The 17,409-nt window shown below is 42.7% G+C and overlaps 1 protein-coding gene and 1 long non-coding RNA gene across 2 annotated transcripts in view; one reads left to right on the top strand and one right to left on the bottom strand.

The window, feature by feature from the left end:
• The window catches only part of nrxn2b (neurexin 2b), a 728,828-nt gene that overhangs the window by 44,305 nt on the left and 667,114 nt on the right, over positions 1-17,409 (bottom strand). The window contains 1 exon segment of the mRNA XM_085143691.1: positions 4,375-4,546. Coding sequence (XP_084999817.1) covers positions 4,375-4,546 — 172 coding nt within the window.
• Positions 1-17,409, top strand: part of LOC146523309 (uncharacterized) — a 431,764-nt gene that overhangs the window by 224,082 nt on the left and 190,273 nt on the right. The gene's annotated exons all lie outside the window — the stretch shown is intronic.

Below are 17,409 nucleotides of genomic sequence, written 5' to 3'. Positions count from 1 at the left end.
CCCAACAGTGGATTGGTGGCCTGTCTGACCCCTCAAACACAAATAGAACCCAAAGGGCCAATATTGCATAAAATCTTGGATGAGAAGATGAGAGATGGGTCGTGGATGGGTCTTCCAGCATGACAATGACCCTAAATACATCGACAAGGCAACAGAGTGGCTAAAAAAAGGGTTTTGTCCACCAAGTCAGTTTTTTTCCAGGGCTTTGGTTGATATTTGGTCTCTCACTATAAAATTAAACTACCACAAAAACTGAAGACTTCTGAATCACCAATGAGCAAAAGTACATATTCTCCTGACATTCTAAATAGGCTGTAGTTACAAATGGCTGTCTGTGTCTCTGTGCTAGCCCTACAGTGGATTGGTGAGCTGTTTGTGGTGTACCTCCAGGCAGAACTAGTCTGAATTGGATATACAGGAGAAAATTAATGGATAGATGGATGATATACACTGTGCAAGACTCCAGAGACACGAGCTTTAACAGAAAATCAATGGTAAAAAGTGTGGCAGTCCTGTCCCCACTGCATAATTAACAAGTTCATTCTGAAATAAAATCACCGCAGCAAATGACAAAAAAAGTTTAAATTACCATTTTGTGCCATCATTATACACTATAAATTGCCTTCAGATCACTTCAGTAAAACAACTTTCTGTAACTTTAGAGAAAAACATTATATGTCTCATTCATCCTCTCAGAAAAAAGATAAAAGCATCATTGTTCACTTCAGAAAACTCTGCTCTATGGACATAATGGCCATTACTCAGTTCCTAGACCAAGGAAGTTTCAGCATTTAACAAAGTTACATATACTTGAGGATAATGGCATGCCAGTACACTAATAAAGAAAAGCTATGAAGAAGTGAGCAAACATGACTCTTTAACATTAGTCATGCTGTAATTTATAGGTCTGCTAACATCTGCATGACTAATTATCAGACCATGTAAGCCTATATATAAATGTAACTTTGCATTTGCCAGAGAAACAATGTGTTTCTTCTTTTAAAAGCTGCAGTTTAGCTTTAATTAATGTTCAGTGAAGCTCTGTAAAAACACTGTATGATACATAAGCTAACAAACACTGATGCAGAGCAACAGTCCTTCTTAAGTCTTTATTTTTCTGTATTAACATTCTTCTCAAACAGGCTTCCTGTGAATAAATGTTCAGGCCTCAAACCAGAAAATAATACTTTGGTCACTCAGAAATGAATATTCCTAAAGGGCAATGTCATAAAATCATAAACAAACCTTTTAAGATAAAAAATAATTAACCACATGAGACCACTTCCTTTCTCACAGCAGATGACCAGTAAATAAAGGGACTAGAGTGTGAAATGGTACAATTACAGTCCGTATGGCACCGGTGCTAACATCTGCCTGTTTTTCTGAGGCAAGGTTGAGGTGCTCAGTGTGACACGGGGAGGTTTTTATTGAGCCACTATGCCATTTTGGGAAAATGGGAGGTGGGGCGGGCCAATAACTGTTGCTGCAGGAGCCACCGGGGACACCTGACATGCTGGATTAGTTGGCCGAGCGTTCCTCTGACACTTTTTGTCTGCTCTCTGTCCATCAAATACAATGTGCACATGCACACAGACACACACAAACATGCTGTACTATGTGATGCACCCAGACAGATGCATGCACTGTCACACGTAGAATCAGACATGGACCACAACACCCACAGACACACAGACTCCCTGAGGACTACTAACATCACTTCGTGGGACGTCAGGAGACGTGTTGCTTAGCTGCCGAATGTGCCTGACCCGTGACGACCACATTCGCTGTCAACATCTTGTCTCTCCAAATCATCACCTCGAAGTGGCCTTCTGTTTAAAAGCTTGCTGCTGGCCAGCCCGGGTTTTAATAAAGTCTTTGTGAGTAAAGCGATGCAAAATCTTCAGTAATCTCCAGATATTTTGGGCCGAGGCCACTTATAGTGCACACAAACGTGTTTTTTGTCCGAATAAGATACAGAGAGGAAATCTGCCACCTTTTTCACGAGGAATGACGGCTCTACATTCTCTGTTTTACCTCCACCTTCCTTGTGGCCTCATCCTCTGGGAGCTTTTACCAGAGACCCCAGGCATCCCACATGTAACTCTCAATATGCACAGAATGTCAGACACGGTTCAGAACTGCAAAAGCATACCAAGGAGACTGCTTGATGTGGGTCACAACAGTCCCTCTGGGGAAGAGGATTTCACAGGAAAGTGCACTTCCTTGTTTTGTTAGAGGGACCAGACAAATATGGTACCTGTACCATCCAACAGACGCACCATTTTTCATGACAACTTGTTCTATTTTTCTTGAAATCTGGTTTACAACGACAGCATAAGATGACATAAGTTTTCTACTGGGACAGCATAGCGATGACACTGCATAATGTAAGCATCAAGAAAATGAAGTAGGTTTGAATACAGTCCCAAACCGTGAGCGCAAACTATTTTGTCCTATTTAGAGAATCAGAAGATGTCTAAATCTCCAATCTGGGTCATGGGAACTTGTTTCAACAGGGGACTTCCTTTTTCTTTCTCTACAAAAATATAACATCACTTTCTCTCTCCCTTTATGCACCTCATGTGTCAGTTAGGAAGTTGCAATCCCAACACATCCTTCACTCAGTGTCTCTCTCTCTCTCCATACTCCTCCACCCATCTGCACCTAAGGCTCATCCTAAGTTTTGCTTTCCTAATGTGTAACCTAGAACAAGCCCCCCCCCACTCCCCAAGCAATATGATGATGAGCACAACCTTCAAAATGGGTATGGAAGCAATCAAAGTTAGAGTGTAATCAGCTCACATAAATGAAACAAACCTATTCTACAGCCATTTAGCCCCCCTGCTACCACCCACACGACCCCTCTCATCTTCGTGACCTCCTAAAAGTTCCAGCCCGAGCACAAAACTCATCAAATAAACTAACAAACAAAAACAAAATCACACTCTTCAATTGTTGATAAGCACAGGAAAAGGAAAGAAATGTTTGATGAGGACAACAACCGCGGCGAGGAGGGCGGAAGGGAAGAGGAATAAAAAGAATACGATATGGGATGTGCATTAATGTTTCTTGATGAAACGAAACATAGATTCGGATGATGACACTCACTTGCCGATGTTAACAGGCTGCTCAGCTGTTATTTTCCGAGCGGTTTGCGCTATTGTTAGATGAAGGCTCCTTTTTGGAGTGTGCGCTGTTGTGAAAAGGGCTGCATTTCCATCATAATAACAACTGAAAAGAGTGAACTGTCACACGGCACTTCCTTTTCTGGCTGTGATGCATTCCCCTCAGTCTGGCCTTGCTGCGTTGATGGATGAGCGAGAGAATATGCTTCTCTCAATGCCAAAACAAAGCTTCGAAATATGGGATCACTGCTGTGACAGAGAATGTCACAGTCCCACTGCTCTATATGTCAACAAGAGTAAATATCATGACCGCATTAGCGGCGCTCTCCCTGCAGTTTGAAACAATGATGATACATAGACAGTGCTTTTAGACAACGGGAAGAGAAGGCATCGACTTTGGGTGGAGGTTTGCACATTGGACAGCATCGGTGCGGAATAAAAACACTGCTTATTCGTTTGTAACATGAGACAGTCCTGCGTGGTGTTGCGTAGTCGCTGTGGGAACACAAAATGTCTTCCTTTGAACAACCATGAACAAAAGGGAAACACACTGGAGAGAGAAATTACGGGGGAGCTTCAGCATAACCAAAAATAACTTCATATTTCAGACTGAAATAGAATACTATGATTATGGTTAAACAAAGAGTGGGGGAATTAACACACTCCCAGCCGTGACTCATCGGGAGTTTGCCCTCGTTTCAATGATGTTGCACCCGTGTTTATCTTGAAGCGAAGGCTTGAGTTAAAAACACCTCCACGCTTTCCCAGCTTGAGGTTTCCTCCCTGTTTATCCTGCCTAAAAACCTTGCTCACCAACCATATGTGGCTGGCATACTCACGTTCGGCTGGCCTCCATTCACTGCTGGCTTCACAGTGCCAGAAGCTATAATGGCAGACTAACCACAGAGAGCCGGTTGCACTTAGATGAGGACGGCTTGCCTCGGGAAGGCTGCTTTGCTCTTCCTGCCTTTTAGACCAGAACTGGACTTAATCACCAGGAATAATGCAAGCAGCCTCTAAATATGAATGTTGTGATAAATAAAACAGAATGTGTGTCTTTAAGAGAGAAAAATATCACTTTTAGTTGCACATAGGTTGGGGGGCTAAAATAATGAATATTTCATTTGCAAAGCTCCTTCTTTCTCTCTCCACTTTGTTGCCCGGCTTATCGGAAAATTCAGACCTGTGAAGGATCTAATCCATTACTGCCTCCCTCCCTCAGTCCCTAGATCAAACCCACTGTTCCTACCTGAGGGGAAACGTTCAATGACGGGCTGGTTGTCCACCTGTAGCGTGGCGTTTCCACCACTGCGTGTGAATCGCACCACGTGGTATTTGCCGTCGCTCACCATCACCGCGCTCTCCTCGATGGTTATATCGTCTGTTCCCACGTTGAAGATCACGCCGACCTTTCCCCGTTCCTGTAAACAGAGGTTGATGCAATACACGGTCAACAAAAATGCACCAGCATGCACTAATACGTTAAGTTCAAACATATACCCATAAAATATAACATGAAGGGTTAGGGTTAGTGGAAAAGCTTGTCCGCGGTCTCTTTTAAGATTAAGCCCTCATTGTCCACTGCCCCATCCCAACATCTGGTTTCAAACAGAATCTGGTACAATTCATGGTAAATGGTAAATGGACTGGTTCTTATATAGCGCTTTTCTACTCTTCTGAGCACTCAAAGCGCTTTATACAACTTGTGCATTCACCCATTCACACCCATTCGCACAAGCACATTTCTCTAGGTGCTTTTTATAACTAACATTCACACACATTCATACTCCGATGGATGCATCGGAGAGCAATTTGGGGTTAGTATCTTGCCCAAGGATATTTGGCATGCAAACTAGGGGAAGCCAGGAATCGAACCACCAACCTTCTGATCAGTAGATGACCTGCTCTACCACCTGAGCTACAGCCACCCCAATTCATGTATTCATGGATTTGGTGAATTGAGAGCCACGATTAAAGGATCTAAATGTTTTAAATATTCAGCTTTAGATAGGGTAGCTGTGTTCCAGTCTGTATGCCAAAGCATCCTTGGGCAAGATACGCTAAGTAGCTCCCAATGTTTGGATGTTAAATAGAAAGGACTTAGACCGGGGTGTCCAACTCCAGGCCTCGAAGGCCGGTGTCCTGCAGGTTTTAGATGTGTCTTTGGTCCAACACAGCTCATTTAAATGCCTAAATGACCTCCTCAACATGTCTTGAAGTTCTCCAGAGGCCTGATAATGAACTAATCATTTGATTCAAGTGTGTTGACCCAGGGTGAGATCTAAAACCTGCAGGACACCGGCCCTTGAGGCCTGGAGTTGGACACCTCTGACTTAGACAAAGAGAAGTGCTTAATCTAAATGACTGGAAAACAAACCAGTTTATAAAGTGCTTTGAGCACTCAGGTAGAGTACTGTATTTTTTGTACTATAAGACGCATTTAAAACCCATAAATTTTCTCAAAAATTGACAGTGTGCCTTATAATTAATTTATGTATTAATTCTGGTTGTGCTTACTGACCTCGAACTAATTTTATGTGGTACGCAGCCCTCAAAAATCAGTCAAAATGTTTTAGTATGACTTTGGTAAGCTACAAAGCTGGATTGTCGGAGCGTTACGGCTACCGTAGTCTGGAGCCTTGCGGAGAAATACGTACTGTGTGTACAAGGACCCCAAAATGGTACCTGTAAAGAGACATGCTTACGAAGTGGATTTCAAACTTTAGGCTATCAGTCATGCAGTTGAACATACGAATAAAGCAGCTGTGAGATAATTCAGCATCATTGATGGATTTGTGGAAGAGGAATGAACTGAAAAAGTGAGTGTACTGTTCTGTATTTTATGTGTTAAAACGTAACAATGTTGAGAGTTATTGTGATAGAGTTGAATAAAGTTTCACTTTATTTTGTTTCGCTTAATGTGCCTTATAGTCCGAAAAATACGGTAGAAAAAAGCGATCTGTAAGAACCAGTCTATTATAAAAACGCTATTAAAGTGGTCACTTAGGTTTAAGTTTGTGGACGTTGTGCCATTTAAGCTATCTTTAGAGATGATTTATAGATTCCCTGGAAAAAATATCTCACCAGCTACTCAGCTGGCTGCAAAAACATCAGTGTTCCCAATAGTATCAACTGTTTATCCACCATCATGAACCAACAACTAATATTGTAATTTGACCATTGCTTTCCGTCGTTTTATTCTTTCTGGTGTTCAAGATAATTGTTATTTACAACACTGTTGTCTTTGATACTTATGTTACCCAAAGATACCCCGTTGAGCGTAGCTAGATTCCAACTAGCAATGCATAATGAGAAAAAAAAGATCATGTCTTTGTTTGAGACTGAATTACACCGACTGAAGCAATTGAGTTGTCAACTAAGCAGCAGTTACCCTGCACAGTTAAACTGCAGTCATCCAGCCGTGTAACAATCCATGCTAATAGGCTAATACTGTTGTTCCTTTGTTGTCCTTTGGCAAAAATCAAAAGATATTTTTCTTCAGTCAACACAAAAAGCCCCGACTGCCCCGAGTGTCTGATGACACTCAGAGCGTCAGATCCCACACATACCAGCCTGGTAAGGGAACAGAGTACTTGCTGAGGACTCAGGCACCTTTAGTATTCATCAACCGGGTGACCCCCCCTCCCCTCTCCCATCTATTAGTGTTGACAGCCGCCCACTGCTTTGAGTTTATTACAGTCAGCCGCCTACTCCACTCTCTTCTCCCGCCATCTCTCTCCTCTCCCTCTGTGGTTCCTGTCCTCAGTCCCAGGAAAGGTCAAAGTCATTTACAGAGTTACAGTCTGCCAGAGAGCCATAGAACAAGGGTGAGAGAGAGAAAGGGAGAAACAGGACATATCAGACAGCACCACTGCATACAAGTCGTCTGTCTGACTGCAAAACCTCTGTTGCACTTTTGCCCAGCTGTAAGACCCTGCTCTGGTAGCTGTTGCCCAACCTACAGACAGCAACACTTCCTGACTGTCACAGCAGGTCAAGCTCATTTGCCGGTGGGGTCACATTTGCACGCTGCTATCTCCTCACTGCAGCTACAACTTCATTGATTCCGTTACCTCATTAGGTATGTGCATTTATTTTGCCACTTTCCATATGCCAAGATATTCAAGGGTGAACCTGTGGCTTTTGCTTGCAGCAGTTTTCCATTATTCATGGCTGATTAAGTGTTTTAAAAAAGAAAATAAGACACCCCTAATGTTAACAGATCTCAAAATAGCCAGTTAATTGAGTAAATAAGTGCAAAGGTTGTACAGTAAGTTAATGATCAGTATAATCAGCCAAATTTATGTGCATCTTAACTGCTCTTTGCCGCTGTGTAAAGTTGTTATAGTTTTTAGCCAAGGCCACGTTACGGCCGTGCACCGATGTCAGCCGTGATTAGGGTATTAATTGAGCATGCTCAAATGGTGGCGCAACATGTTGGTTGTGATTAATGCTTCGCCGGGATCAGCAGAACATAAGACACAGTTGAACAGTTGCCAGAATAAGCAAAAGGAATCAGTGTGGAACACAACAGGAAGCAGAGCTCAGCTGTCCTACGTGATGCTCCTAATGAAGCTAGATCTGTATGAAATTGATGGACTACTCTGTAGATGGACTCATTCTGCAAGGAGGAGTGCTTCCAGCTTCTCAGCCACTTAATCAGCGGCTTCATGCTATAGACTGACCCTCACAGTCTTCCTGCCCGCTCCCGTTGTGAATGCCAAAATCCACTATGCTGCAGATTTGACGACACCAACATGAATACAGTCTTGGAGTAATTATGAGGTGCACAAGAATAACGATTTAATCAAAGCTTTCAGTACTGACACCCTTTAGATATTGCAACGGGGAAAAAACAAAATGGAGAGGGTGAGTGAAATGCTTTTGGATCGAGCGGAAATGCCAAGATCATCTCCATTACAGCCCACGCACTAGGAAGCTTAGAATAATCATAACACCTTGCTTGGAGAATTAATTCAATTTGCCAGGGTGAAGCAGAATGAATCCATGCTATTACAACTGAAAAGCAGAAGGGAGTGAATTTGAGTGATATTTACAGAGAGATTAGCATTTGTGTTCCGCAACATTAGAGTTCTTCCCGGTGCTGAGGGAATGTATCGAGCCCATTACGGTGGGAAGCCGCTGGGAACCAGTGCTTTTTTAAAAATGATTTTAGTGTAGCAGTAATGACATTTTAATGGCCGTTTCCCTTAAGCGAACATATCTCTGGAAACAGAAGGAAAAGAAAAACTCTTTGAATGACTGGGGGCAGTCAAGCCTGCAACATTGAAATGAAGGGACTAGTAGGTAACTTACAATAAACCCTGGCTGCTCTTTAAACACCACAGCTTCTCAACGACTGCTTAGCAGCCCTTAATCTGCTGTAGCTGTCAGCTAATGTCAGGAGCAAGAATGTTAAGTTTTCCACTTTTATCTGGAGAGTAGCTCATCTTACTTTTCTTTCTACGGGTAAATCGGTAGCAAAGGGAGCAGGTCCGCGGTAGACTGGGGGGCAGGAGCTCTACTTTATGATCAGATGTATTTTCAATTACATCTGATCTGCCTGAAGAAGCCCGGATCTGAGTTACTGAGATTCAATTAAATATTCAAAGATCTACAATAGTGGAGGGGGTTGGACGACATACCTACAGACAGAATTAAGTTTCAACTTTAACCAAAATCGGTTTTGGTTCTGAGGCTCTGAGTTTTACAGAGAAAGGTTTCATCTGGGGAAAAGAGAAAAATCAAAGATTTCCTCTTGAATATTATATTACTTTAAGTACAAAGTTGCTGTTCTTGCCAAATATCTGATTTGTTTATCACTGCACAAACTGCTCATCAGTTTCCCACACAGTAAATCGAGTTTAGCTACCAAAAAAAACAAAAAAAAAAACTCGAGAAAGTTTCTGTAATCTTCTCATTAGAGTCTCTCCTTCCTTGTTCTCAAAGACAAAAGAAAATTGACTTTGGAATTCTGCACGGCAGCCAGAGAAAGAGCAGTACGGAGCGCATTTCCGTCTGAAATATTTCAACATGACCTTGCGGCGTGCGAGAGCGCGTCGAGGTAAACGCTGCTGTCGGGAGTGGAATGAGAATGAGGCAGAGGCTGCGGTCGGCGTGTGTGTGTGTATCAGGGTTATCAGGCTGTCTCAGCGAGCTCTCGCTGATCACGCCAAGCAGAAAAGGAAGAGCGAGAGGGGGAGGAGGAGGAGCAAGGGGCAGAGAGAAACACTGTGCGATAAAAGGACAGTGGGAACCTTGATGATCCTCTGGGGCCTCAAGGTGCTTTGAGATCAAAGCTCCTTTTGAAGGTGTCAAGATCTGCTTCTTTCTTTTGCTCACATGCTGGTAGTCAATTAAGAAAAGGGAAAAATAGACAAAGGGGGAATGAGAAAGCATTTTTGAAGGATTTGGTTCTTTGTTTCATTTCCTCCTCGCCTGCTCAATCGTCTCCCTTTCTAACACACCCTACAGCTTCATCTTTACACACATCTGCTACTTGACGTATTTGCATTTCCTCAAAGTCTTTCTGAATCTCCCCCTTAGATCTGATACATAAATGCTAAACAGGCAAGTTAGAAAGAGGAAACAACAGAGATGCAACTGCTGGAAAGTGGATTCAGCAAGACTGGGGCAGAGACAGTTGCAGTTGTTTAAATCAATCAAGGTATTTTGCATTTTGCTGTATCAACTTGCCTGGAGAAATTGTTTCTGAAACACGGCTGACCAGTTCAGGGATTTGCTGGTTTGATAGATTTCACATTAATACTCCTCTGGCTGTTGGAAATGCAAACGATTCATCAGCTTCTCTCTCTCATTTGGATCTATCATAGGCTGTATCTGCTTGAGACTAACTTGACATGCCACTAAAAGTGTGCAGAACTGCAGTATTTATTAGCTTATGAATCAGCCAGCAGAGCAGCATGGATAAAAAAAAAAAAGAATGATAAATTGATTTACTGGGCGCCCACAGAAAAAGCAATCAATTCTTATATATGTATGTACACAAATATTTGACACATCCATGTGGTGTAGGAAAGCCTAATATTTCATAAAGCTTGAGCTAAGCCTTTTAACGTATTTGCAGATTCTGTGCATTAATGTAAAATTCCATATGCTGTTTACAGTTACTGACTTTTTTCCCTAAAATATCCCACAGACTTCTGCAAGCTGATACCCCATCACTTGGTATCTCTGCATCTTCCTCATGAGTTTAATTCCTGCGCTGATTCCTGGCTAATCAGCTTGTCAACATGTATGCATAATGCCTGCGAGTGCAGCTGTGGCATCTGCTACAAGGAGAACGGTATAGTGGGGCTAAGCTTCCACTTAGAAACTGCAGCGTTACGTAAGGAGAAATACGTGGTTGCATAACATGTAGACTTCTTGCCGGCTAAATCATCCACTGTCCGTTCACTGAACGTCTTCAGAGTATCTGCGACAGAAAGAGGGAATTGTTGAGGGCCAGCAGCCATTTTGAATCAGTAAACTGCTCTGTAGCGCGCAGATTTCACATCTTCCCTTCTTATCAGTCACCTCAAATGACACAGTGCTGTTACAGACGAGGCTGCATGTGTCATTTTGATTTGGTTTATTTAGGAAAAAGAGGAGGGCTGTGGCAAAACAGTCGCTTTTGCACAGAAGACATGGTTTCCGTTGCCACACCTTCTCTCAGTTTCTGCTCAGCTAACATTTGTATGTGCTTGCTGTGGTCTCTTGCAGTCACCTTGAGCACCTCATCTTAAAGGCACTTCATATCCTCTTCGATCTCTTTTCTTTGCCTAGTTATTTCCAGCAGTGGTCATGGCTATGAGAGCACATTTGCACTGCAAATGATGAGTGGCCACTCTAACAGTGAATCAGTTCTCATTGAAAAATGAAAAATCAATGACTTAGACAGATGTGATGTGAGTGCATGTATATATATACATATATATGTGTGTGTGTGTGTGTGTGAGAGAGAGAGAGAGCGTATACACTGATGTGTCTGAATCTCTTGTCAGAGCATGACTCTGAGCCAAAATACTACAGAGGGAAGAAACAGAGAACATACTAAGAAGGAGAGAAAAAACACAAATCAACCAAAATACCGTCCACTATAACCCTGATTGTTGCCACTCTCAACAAAAACAACGCTGACTCGCATATAGTAAGTACTGATATGACTGCTCATGTACTGTACCACTGAGATCCTTCAGCACAATAACTATAATACTTGGAGGTCTGACTAGGGATGGGTACCGGTATCCGGTGTCATTATGGCACCGGTTCTGACATAAACAGTAGTAACCAGACCGAAAAGCAGCGCACATTTCGGTGCTTTTTTTCCCCTGAGATGTCACACACTTTGGATTCTAGCCAATCATTTTACCTTTCCAAGGATAGTAGGCGGGCACAGGTACGTACGTTCTTTTAGAGCAGAGCTACAGATTAAAAATGCCCAAGGCGAAGCGGTCAAAAGTCTGGCTGTACTTCACAGCAAAAGATGCAAACTCAGCAGCCTGCAACAAGTGCTTTAAGCTGATACTGTGACACTGTGCAAAGGAGGTAACGCCTCAAATCTGATGAAACACCTGGCGACGCATAGCGTTTTTTTAAAAGCCGAGAAATGCGCCGTATTTGATAGCTTGCTGCGAGACCTCACACCAAGCACATCTACTGCGGGTGGGTTGCCAGTTATCGGACCTGGAGTTTGCAACATCCCCCAAGAACCGGAAGAGGAGAGTCCTGGCCCCTAGCCCTGCCAGTGTAGCAGAAATGATGAGGATGATGATGGCAGCAGCAGCCGTTCTTCTCTGCGTGAGTAGCTTAATGTTGTTCGTGTGTAATTTACGTTGAGTAGGCTAACCACGTTATTACATTAATGCATGTAAGGTGAACTAGCAAACATCATCATAGCTACATGCGGCTGTCTTCTTGTTTGATGGCAGATACTCCCTTCACCCTGGCCAAAAAGGCTAAAATGACCAAAGAAAAAGTGGAAAACAGTTAAACATGAGAGGTTTTTGGACAAAGTTTGTGTTTTTTCCATTGTTTAAGCACTGCTTCCAGCCAAGAGTGATACCATATATGCCCCATAGCTGCAGAAAAGGCTAACATTGTTATCTTTTTACAAAAAAAACAGCTGAACATGAGAGGTTTTTGGACAAAGTTTGTGTTCTCCATTCTTTAAGCATCGGTTCGAGCACCGTTTAAGCACCGGCACTGTTTCAAAAGTACCGGTTTGGCACCGGTATCGGATAAAACCTAAACAATACCCATCCCTAGGTCTGACAGCTGACCTGCTCACTGCCTTAACAAAAAAACCCAAACCACACACACACACTTGTATGCAAACGTGGGAATGTCCTTGAGTCAGATTGCTTGGTACCTCAACACACTGCGGCCTTGTTTACAGAGCTGCCAAGAGCTCATGGATACACGCGCACACTGTCATGGGGACTATTTTTGCATTATCCTTGTGATCAGGATGTGAATGACGATACAAAGCATCTGAAAAGTAACTGTACCCATGCTCTGTTACAACTGGCATCTGTGTTTTTACTTTTCCTACTAATATCTAATTTTTTTGAAAACCAAAAAAAGTAAATTTGGGCTTCAAGGTTGTTCCCTCAATATTTTCAGATCACCTCAGTGGGAGTTTAATTCCATTCCCTTACACCTGTGCCTCTGTGATTCAGGCTGGAATTACCTTCCAAACCATGACCCTTAAACTTGAATTTCATTTTGGGGAAGAGGAAGGACTCACAGGGAGGCAAATCTGGCGAATGGGGCAGGTGGGAATATGAAATGTGTGACGAAAAAACTCATGTATTTCAAAGCTATCCAGAATTGCACGAGAGAGTGATTGCAAAGGGGAACATGACCAAATTTAAAACAGCTTTTCACATTTTTTAAAATTTTATTGCATTTTCAGATGTGTTTCTAAAGGTAAGGGTGGGCGACAAGTTAAAATAAACACCTTAACCACTGACCCCCAGAGAAGGGGGGGGCTCTGTTTTGTTGTGAGGGACAGATTCAGGGGTGATTGTAGCTCAGAAGCACTTTATCTACTAATCAAAGGTTGGTGGTTGGGTTCTGCATATGCATGTCATCATTTGGTAAGATACTGAACCCCGATGTTAGATATAAAGCACTTAGACAATGAAAATGTTTTGTGTGAATGAAAGCTGTGTATCCATGGGCTCTTGGCTTGTGGGGATAGGTTAACCGATTAATCCAAATTGCCCATAGGCGTAAATGCGGGAGTCAATGTGAGCGCGAATGGTTGTCCGTCTTTGCGTGTTAGCCCAGCAACAGCGACCCCCACAACCCTGAAAAGGATAAGCGGAAGCGAATGGATGGATGGATGGAAACCTGTTGTATAAAGTGCTTTGAATGCTCAAGCACCACTATAGAAGAACCAGCCTATGTATTTGCTTGGGTAACACTAATTTATCTACATCCAGGTCAACAATATATCTGAGCTCATCTCAATGATGAGCTTCAATCTTTAAGCTGAGAAAATTTATTACAGAAAAGGGTGGAGTGCCCACTCCGGGTCAGGGATGAGTTCCTGCCCCAAGTGGAGGAGTTCAAGTATCTCGGGGTCTTGTTCGCGAGTGATGGGAGAAGGGAGCCGGAGATCGACAGACGGATTGGGGCTGCAGCTGCAGTAATGCGGACGCTGCACCGGTCCGTCGTGGTGAAGAGGGAGCTGAGTGTAAAAGCGAAGCTCTCAATTTACCGGTCGATCTACGTCCCTACCCTCACCTATGGCCACGAGCTGTGGGTAGTGACTGAAAGGACGAGATCGCGGATACAAGCGGCAGAAATGAGCTTCCTCGGAAGGGTGGCTGGCCTCTCCCTTAGAGATAGGGTGAGAAGTTCGGCCATCCGGGAGGGGCTCAGAGTAGAGCCGCTGCTGCTCCACATCGAAAGGAGCCAGCTGAGGTGGTTCGGGCATCTGACAAGGATGCCCCCTGGGCGCCTCCTGGGTGAGGTGTTCTGGGCATGTCCCACCGGGAGGAGGCCCTGGGGCAGACCCAGGGCATGCTGGAGAGATTATATCTCTCGGCTGGCCTGGGAACGCCTTGGTGTTCCCCCGGATAAGCTGGAGGAGGTGGCTGGTGAGAGGGAGGTCTGGGCCTCTCTGCTTAGGCTGCTGCCCCCGCGACCCAGCCTCGGATAAAGCGGATTAAGATGGATGGATGGATGGATGGAAATTTATTACAGAAACAATCCGATCCACATTGCTAGCAGTTTTGTTCGCTTGTAATCCTGGGGCCTCTGGTTGCCACATCACGTTTTGAGGCAGCTTAAAGTAAGCACATCTAAACCATAGTCCAACAGGTTACTGAGGCACTGGGTTTCTCACTATGACAGAGTCCTTTCAGCTTAGATCTAATTGGCATCTAAATATCGATTCCGGCAGCTTCAGCAAGTCAGATGCAATTTGTAATTTTCAGGTTGCACCAGGATCAGCCTCCTCCACGAGTAGGCGTGCCTAAGGGCATCAAACTCATCTGAACTTTTTGTTATACTAAAGCATTGCCCTTTTTTGGGTTTTTGCAGGTCAGATCACCACATGTAAATAAAATGATCGTCTTAAACAATCCATTACGAGTGACCGTTCTGTCTTTCACGACTTAATCAAATAAAAAATGAATAAATCAAAGAGACGCTGCAGAGGTAATATGCCACCTTAGTGCTAAAATAGAGTCATCATTTACCACTCAGTCTCACTAGCCGCCAAGAGATGTGTAAAGGTAGATTAAATTTATCAAGATGCCAAAGTGAAACCGGCTTTTCCAGTCACTAACCAGAGATGGATGGAGGATGGAAAAGATAAAGCAGACAGAGGAAGAAGGTATAGGAAGACAAAGAACATCATTGTAACAAAAAGACAATGAAAAGAAATGGAAGTGGAATCTGGAGAAAAGGAAAGAATGAAGCGTTCGGAGTGACAGCAGTGAAGTGGAGGTGGTGGTGGGGATCCCCCTAAGGCAAAGCCAGAAAAGAATCTCTGTTACTCTGACAGTAGAAATCAATGTCCATACACCCATGATTCATCACTTTTACCACAAGCACTGCTAGGCCCAGACACAGATGCTTTTCAGTTTAGACGACTTAATTTGGAACCAGGAAGCGGGGGTCTTTCAAGACCAATAAAGTTTCCTATCCACACTGATTCCTCCATTCTTGTCTCTTTTTTGTATTCAATTTGCTTTCACCAGCTCCCTACAGTCCTTCATCAGTTCATTTAACTCTAAGATACGGCAGTAATCCCTGCCACAAAACCTCATTATACTGAACACCTTTCATGGGAAAAACCAAAGCAATAAGTGATTACTGAAATGACTTCTTTTTTTTTGCCTTTGTAAAGATATTAGAAACTTGACAAACTAAAGAAGCAGGTGTTTCTGAATTCTATATTAAATTCTATATTAAATCATGATAAAATTTCTATTGATTGTATCTTTGTAGTCCCAGCTCCAAAGCTTGCAATACAGATGTGAAATAGTGGCAATTCAGCCATTAGAACAATAAAACCTTATTTTCTATATATAACTTTCTACAAGAACCAATGACTGTTGCCTCACCTTACGGTATCGCCAATTATCATTTCTCTCGCTTTAGCTTGTAACCTTCCTTTTTCTTTTTTTCCTCAATTTTCTAATCTGTCTGCCCTCATCAAAAGCTCTTTTACTCCTCAGAGGCTCATTACTGAGTTGACTGGAGTTACTAACATGGGTCTGGTAGAATCCAATTGATCCATGCGCTCTCATGAATGATCTTAGAGAAAGAACTGACACAGAGTACTTCGCGTCTGACAGAGAAAGGTGCATCAACTCCAAATAAAATGGGTTTGGAGCTCATTCCTGTCTGGGAGCCTAAACCTAGTCAGCAAACTGTGAAATGAGATAGCTGAGTCCTTGAATAGTGTGCATAATCTGTCTTTTGTTTAGTAGCTTTGTACTATAATAATCCTTTCTGACATTGTATGGGTACATTTTGTGGGACTGTATTAATTATCTCTCTTACTTGATGCTCTGACGAGGTCAAAAATGTACAAAGATGTGAAATAATGATTAGAATTGTGCTGTTAATTTAAAAAATAAATCTTAAACTTATTCCATCAAATATTTATGAAAGTACTATTTTCAAATCCTTAAATGCTGACAAGCAGTCCACCTCCAAATAAGTTAAACATTATAGACCAAAAATAAATCAAGAAAATGCATTTGCACTTTAAAACCTGCCTGAAATCAATGTGAGTAAATCAATTATCAAACAGCAAAAGTGGCTGATCTCAAAGCTGGCGACATAATTAGGTGAACACACTGCAAGTACAATAAAGATGCCGTAAGCTGAGACCTAAGAAGCTACCCTTGCTCCTGGTTCATATTTCAAGCCTTCATAGAATGTAAATGGATGAGCTGAAAATGAGATCAAAAGAGTAAAAAGTGACAAGACAATGTGGGACAAGGTCTGATAGTGATATCGTGGCTGATAGTGACCCACACTCGTTTTCGCACCTTGGCTCATGTGATTAGGCAGATGATCGATAGTGGGTCTGGGACTCTCCACCAATTGCTCTTAGAACCGAAGAAGCTTCTGAGATGAAAGGTGTTCAAGAAGTCCAGTCGATTTTCTTTCCAAGCTCACTGGACAACCATGACCTGGATGACTGAGAACCTTCCCAGACATATTCTTTTTTATAATATATAATTTAAATTTTAAATTGCCTCTGTCAGTGCGCCCCAGGGTGGCTGTGGCTACAATGTAGCTGCCATCACCAGTGTGTGAATGTGTGTGTGAATGGATGGATGACTGGATGTGTAAAGCGCTATATAAATACAGGCCATTTACCATTTAAAGTTAACTACTCTAACATTGAGACTGACTAACTTTTGGAGCCAGTCAGTGCATATAAGATGTGCACCGACTGGCTCCATTTTTCTGCTCTTGAGTTTAGACCTAAAACCTCTGGTCCAAACACAGAAAACTGGAAAACTTATATATAGGATGTTGTGTTTGAAAAGAATACATGTCCTAAAGGTTTATACAAAAAGAACAAACTATTTGAGGAGAGCAACATATCACCTAATCAGCTCCAGGTGGAATATTAATTACATATTACATCAAATTCTAGACTCCATTGAGTCCCACTAGAGTTTACTACAAGATACCCAGTGGACCTGGTAAAACTCCATCCTCAGTATACATGCATTTGATGAGTGATGGGACTGTATGCTACATTACATTCATAAATTGTAGCACTAAAATGTTTGTGACTGTGCAA

Source organism: Neolamprologus multifasciatus, chromosome 3 (assembly GCF_963576455.1).
Source record: "Neolamprologus multifasciatus chromosome 3, fNeoMul1.2, whole genome shotgun sequence".
In the NCBI taxonomy this organism is placed as follows: Eukaryota; Metazoa; Chordata; class Actinopteri; order Cichliformes; family Cichlidae; genus Neolamprologus; species Neolamprologus multifasciatus.
The sequence above is the reverse complement of the archived record's forward strand: the minus strand, read 5'-3'. Positions and strand labels throughout refer to the sequence as shown.